This window comes from Ursus arctos, unplaced genomic scaffold (assembly GCF_023065955.2).
Source record: "Ursus arctos isolate Adak ecotype North America unplaced genomic scaffold, UrsArc2.0 scaffold_19, whole genome shotgun sequence".
Taxonomy (NCBI): domain Eukaryota; kingdom Metazoa; phylum Chordata; class Mammalia; order Carnivora; family Ursidae; genus Ursus; species Ursus arctos.
In genome coordinates this window covers 43086036-43092385 of record NW_026622863.1, presented here as the reverse complement: position 1 = coordinate 43092385, position 6350 = coordinate 43086036, and the positions used below count along the sequence as shown (strand labels likewise).

The following is a 6350-nucleotide window of genomic DNA, read 5'->3' as shown; positions in this document are numbered from 1 at the left end:
CGGTTACCCCAGCTCACCTGCGCCGCTAACCGTCAGCGCGCAGTCTGTCTACCGGCCTCCGTAACACCGGCGGGGCGCTAGAACCACATTTCCTAGAATCCTCGGGCATTTCTGCGACTTTCTCGCGGTACGCAAGATCTCATTGTCCCTCGGAGGATAAACACCTTGCAGCCTGATCTTCTTAACAGTGAGCTCCTAAACTTCGTTGTATGAGAGATGCAGATGTCAGAGTCACCCGGCCGTTGGCGAAGCTTGCCTCACTCACCACCTCTCCAGCCCAAAGACTACACCCTCCAGAGGCCCCCGCGGCCACTTCCGCCATCCCTCGCGCCCTCCTTGCTGTGGAGTTCACGTAGCGGGAACACTTCCAGCTGGTGGGTCCAGCCCACTCGCTGGTTGGCGGCAGCTTAGGCCTCCCTATTCGGGTTGTTCCCACACTTCTGCACTCGGTTCCCGAGCCTCAACCTCAGGATTGGCAACGTGTACCCCGCGTTCCGTGAGTGCCCTATAGTCATTGCCTTGTCCAGTCAGCACGTCCCTCTGCTTGTCCCTGTTTTACTCGTGGGGACACAGGCTGCCTCTGAATTCGGGCGCTCTTCCATAGGCACCTCCAGGCCATTATCTTTTCATTCCAGTCCGTAGTTAGAGACAGACCCTTACTCCTCTGCAGGGGGACATGGGCTCCACTCCCTGGCCAGAGCTTGGGGCTGAACTTGAGGGTGCTCGGTCACTCTGAACCCTTTTCCCAGGGCTCTAGATGGGAAATTGGGTTGTGCTGGTGATTTCTGTGACACTGAACCCCCAGTTGTGGGGCTCCCGAACAGACCGCACCTTGACTCCTGGGGAGGGGCTCTTCCATGTGGGCGCGCCCTCGTTTCTCTTCACATCCCCAGATCTATCTTCTAAGACTTTGCCCTTCTCCAGAGAGAGCATTCAGGAGACTAGGAAAATGGCCACGGGGCTCCTGAAAGCCAAAAAAGAGGTGAGAATTTTCATCAAATTCCATTTTGGCTGCCAATAGGATGGATCTGTTCCTTTTTCTTGAGCTGTAGGCTGCCTTGTTGGTATTGGGCAAAGTTCCTGCAGGAGTGGTGGCTCATCTTACATGGGGTCCTCCCCCCCCCCCCCCCCCGCGTCTTCAGCGTTCCTTTCTGCTCCATCTATACCTCAGTCATCCTCGAAGTGGTCAGTTGTAAACAACACACATGGAACAGTTTAAATAAAAATACACGAACATTCAAGCTTGATTGTCCAGTGGTAAGGATGCAGGGCAGGGACAGCAGAGATGCTTACGACCTGAAATGGTTAGGGAGGACCTCCAGTAGAGGTAAGGCTGTCTGAACGGCCCCTGAGGGTTTGGTAGTTGGAGAGTTGGCAGAGTAGGGAGGAGAGCAGGAAGCACCGTTAGCTTGAGGCAGGGCACACTGCCTTTGCCACAGTGTGGGGATTGTAATGGCCGATGGAGTTATTTAAAGTTGATTTTTAAATATGTGCTGGTGAAGATACAGACACGTGGAACAGAGGGGAGCTTGATGGTCTGACCTGAATTTTACATTGAGAGCATTTTCAGCATCTGGCAATAGGGAGATTTCACCAAAAATTCTGGATTGCCTGCTTCTCTGAAAGTAAACTGCACTGTGGTGTCAGGGAATTCACCCTTGAACAGTGTCTTCATTTGGACAGGTCCTGCCTAGTTTATTTGCTGCCCTTTCCACAGTATCTTCCAAACTGAGGTTGAAACCATTGACCAGTTAACATTTTGCCTGCCTCTCTCATTTATATTACCTACCTGGACCCCTAACGATTTTCATTTTCCACCTCTTAGTCTGGGTGGCTAGGCTGAGTGCCAGACTGAAGAGTATTGATTCTGTCTTTGAATAAGCTAGGTTTTGAAGGATTTTGAGAAGGAATTTGACATAAGGAAGTCAATGACATGGATGTATAGGGACTTAAGGGGAAACTTTCTAACCCCTATAAATGGTGGCTATGATGATCTTGACTTAATTGAATGTGATTAACATTACTGAGCACCAACAAAGTTGCCAGGCTGGTTTACTATCATTTTTAATATGCATTAATTTGGTTATTTCAGATCTTCCTTGACTATCCTTATTTTAAAAATGACAGGAAAATTTAAAGAGAAAATGAGACCTCAATTTATTCTTTTTTTTTTGAGACCTTGATTTATTTTTTTTTTAAGATTTTATTTATTTATTTGACAGAGATAGAGACAGCCAGCGAGAGAGGGAACACAAGCAGGGGGAGTGGGAGAGGAAGAAGCAGGCTCATAGCAGAGGAGCCTGATGTGGGGCTCGATCCCATAACGCCAGGATCACGCCCTGAGCCGAAGGCAGATGCTTAACCGCTGTGCCACCCAGGCGCCCCGAGACCTTGATTTATTCTTAATCTAAGTCTTCTGGGGTAGAGATTTACAATTTCCTGGATGTTATCAGAACAGCGTTGAGAGTTCTCTGTTTCTCATTTGTATTTCATTCATTTGAAAGTGTTAGTACCAAGAATGCATAATAAATCTAATTCAGGACATTTCCTAAGGTAACATTGAATATATTGTGTGTATTTTCTTCACTACTCACGTTAATAGAAAAACATTCTGATTTTCTGGGAAAAGCCAGATGTTTGTGTAAGCTGATTTTTTCCAGCCCCTCATACTTAAAAAAAAAGTATTGGAAGAATTGATCAAAGGGTACAAGCATTTGAATGAATAAGTTCTTTAAGATGAAACTTCTGTGCTAGAGGAGTACCTGACACATATGAAATGTTGAGTGCATAGAGGAGCCACGGCCTTCAGTAAATTCATTTGAAGGAACTATAAGTAACAAAGGAGTTTCTGTTGTTTGTGTTGATATGTTATTTGGGGCATATAATTAACTACATATTTCAGAGGGTTTGGGTAGACCCTCCAAGTACTCTGAAGGCATGACATCTGAATTACACAAATCAGTTTTAAACAAATATGCAGTAGGATATTAGGACCTTTGCCTGAGAGAATAAATTAGAATTTGTAGCAAATGAGATGGGCTGGCAGGGACATGATGTTACTAATCCTTAGCATTTTTTCACTGATTCCATTGAACAAATTTGGTGGCTATGTGCTGTGTGCGGAATACTTGATGGACCACAGTTAGTGATGTGTAAAGGCACAGCCTGCACACTTACGGGTCTTTCATTTTATTTTGAGATTCTGTTACCATTGGGATTTTGTTTAATTTTACACAGACACACACACACACACCAACTCACACACATTTTGACAGACCTTAATGATAAAATCAGTATATTAAAGAGTGCCAGTGTATCTACCCAGACCCATATTTTATAGGTGGAGAAACAGCCAACACTTAACCCATTGGAAGTGATTTCTATAATAGTGCATCGAATGGATGAACCCAGCCACTATTTTCCAATTTGGGAGGATGATTTTTATTATTATTTTTAATTGCAGTATAGTTAACATATGGTGTTGTATTAATTACAGGTGTGCAATACAGAGATTCAGCACTTCCATACATCACCCAGTGCTCATCACAAGTGCACTCCTTAATCTCTTCAATCCCCATCACCTATTTTACCCATTCCCTGCCCCCCACCTCCCCTCTGGTAATCAGTTTGTTCTCTAGAGTTAAGAGTCTGTCTCTTGGTTTGTCTCTCTCTCTTTTTTCTTTTGCTCACTTGCTTTGTTTCTTAATTTCCACATATGAGTGAGATCATATAATATTTATCTTTCTCTTATTGACTTACCTCGCTTAGCATTATACTCCCTAGCTGTATTCATGTTGTTGCAAATGGCAACATTTTATACACACACACACACACACACATATACACCACATCTTCTTTATCCATTCATCAGTCAGTGGACACTTGGGCTTTTTCCATACTTTGGCTATTGTAAGTAATGCTGCTATAAACATAGGGGTGTGTGTATTCCTTTGAATTGATATTTTTGTAGTTTTGGCTAAATACCCAGTAGTGTGATTACTGGATCATAGGGTAGTTCTATTTTTAACTTTTTTTTTTTTTTTTTTTAATCTGAGAGAGAGAGTGAGAGAGAGAGCAGGAATGGGGGGAGAGGCAGAGGGAGAAGCAGGCTCCATGCTGAGCAGGGAGCCCGATGCGGGGCTCCATCCCAGGACTTTGGGATCATGACCTGAGCTGAAGGCAAACTCTTAACCGACTGAGCCACGCAGGTGCCCCTATTTTTAACTTTTTGAGAAACCTCCATACTGTCTTTCACAGTGATTACACCAGCTCGCAGTTCCACCAACAGTACAAGAGGGTCCCTTACAGTTTGGGGGAGCATTTGACTTATTCCCAATATTTTAATTATTGTAAATTTTGCTTCTATGATAAATTCTGTGCATGAAATTCTTTTATAGATTTGTATTTATTCTCACAACAAAAATATGATAAGGTGAGTTGAAATGACCATTTCAGAGCAGTGGGGACTCACACCAGTTGGAGATTTGGAAGTCTGCCTGTTCTAAAACATTTGATCCTTTTGATTATTTCTTCTGTTTTTGAGGCCCCTTCTTCCATTGTGATGTCTACTTTACGTTTTGCAGTTTTCTTATTTTGCTTTTATTGTCACACTGTGCAGTTTTACATCCCCAGGGTAGACCTGCCAGTGCGGATCTTTTTCTTTTCTCACGTGAATGTTTACAATAGTGTTCTGGTTGGTTTCTACATGTTGATATGGTCCTTTGCTACCCACTGTGTGTCTCTGTCATCCTCATTTTCCCCAAACATTACAGTAACATCACTTTTCTGTTCAGAAGCCCTCCTTCAGTGACTCACAACAGTGTCTTAGATATTCAGGACATGCCTCATTTCAGATTTATTTATTTGAGAGAGAGAGAGAGCAGGGGAGGGGCAGAGGGAGAGAATTTTCAAGTAGACTCCCTGCTGAGTGTGGAGCTGGTCTAGGGGGCTCCATCTCATGACCCTGAGATCATGACCTGAGCTGAAACCAAGAGTTGGATGCTTAACTGACTGAGCCACCCAGGTGCCCCAGGACACTCCTCATTTCAAACATATTGTCCTGTTTCTGACATCATGTTCTCATTATTAATTCTGAAAGTATGTTTATTGCCAACACAGTGGAGTCATCTCATATATACCTTTAACTTAGATTAATGCATTTTTTAGGAGCTTGGCTGGAGAAAGGAAGAAAAATAACTGTTCAGGTCATTCAGAGGAATCTATCCTCTTTTCCATGTAATGACTTCAGGCTCAGGAGTGAGAGAAAGATGGGAGGACTGAATCTAATGCCCGCCAAATCTAAGGAGTTTCTGACAGCATGCACATCATAGCAAGTCAAGGATGATATTAGTTGTAAAGTATTTTTCATCTAACATGATATTCCTTTATCAGTATATCAGTTAGCCTCTGATGCATAACAAACCATCCCAAAGCATATTGACTTGAAGCAAAGTAATCTATTAGCACACAGTTTGATAGGTCAGTGATTTTGAGCACAGATGGATGTTTGGCAGGTTTCACCTGGGCCTGCTCATGTTGCTGCAGTCCGCTGGCAGTTTGACAGGGGTGGGATGACCATCCATGCCTGATGGTAACAAGCTAGTTGATTAGCATACTTTGGTTCTTGTTTTTTTTTTCCCCATGTGTCTGTATTTCCCCTAAATTATGCTTACAAACTGTTCAGTTGCTTCTTTAGCTCTTTTTTTTTTTTTTTTGGTTGAGATTTTATTTATTTATTTAAGAGAGAGTGAGTGAGAGAGAGATCACGAGCAGGGGGGAAGGGTAGAGGGAGAAGCAGACTCCCCCCTGAGCAGGGAGCCCAATGGAGGACTTGATCCCAGGACCCTGGGATCATGACCTGAGCCGAAGGCAGATACTCAACCTGCTGCCCTAGCTCTTCTCTTTCTATAAGTTCTCATACGTAGCTAGAGGCATCTAACTGAAGGCTTTAATGGGGTTCCTGGAAATCTCGTTAGCCAGATCTGGAAATCATTAGGTATTTTTTTCTGTTTTCCAAGTTGAGTGCAGGCGACAGTGCTGCGAGCACATAAAAGGCATGGCCTTTCTCAGGCTGCCCTAGTGGTTTCCTTAACCACTTTTCCAGCCCCCACTCACAGTTTGTTTACTACTTTTCCCACTTGTGCTGCTAACCTCTGCTGTTCCTCTTCCCACTGCTAATGCCACATGTTTTCGGTATTTGTGAGGGCACGTCATTTCTATTGACCAGTTCAGCTTAAAACAAAATAACTTATTCATTCACAGTTCTGTGGGTCAGCAGTTAGCACAGTCTGTTGGCACAGCGGACCGGTTCTTCTCTTGGCTTACCTGGGTGTAGTCATGTGGCTGATGTC

The 6350-nt window shown here is 43.9% G+C and overlaps 1 protein-coding gene across 1 annotated transcript in view; it reads left to right on the top strand.

The window, feature by feature from the left end:
* Positions 1-412: 412 nt before the first annotated feature.
* Positions 413-6350, top strand: part of LOC113243633 (zinc finger protein 875-like) — a 29425-nt gene continuing 23487 nt past the window's right edge. Inside the window, 2 exon segments of the mRNA XM_057314713.1 lie at positions 413-496; positions 925-982. Coding sequence (XP_057170696.1) covers positions 950-982 — 33 coding nt within the window. The 5' untranslated portion in view covers positions 413-496; positions 925-949.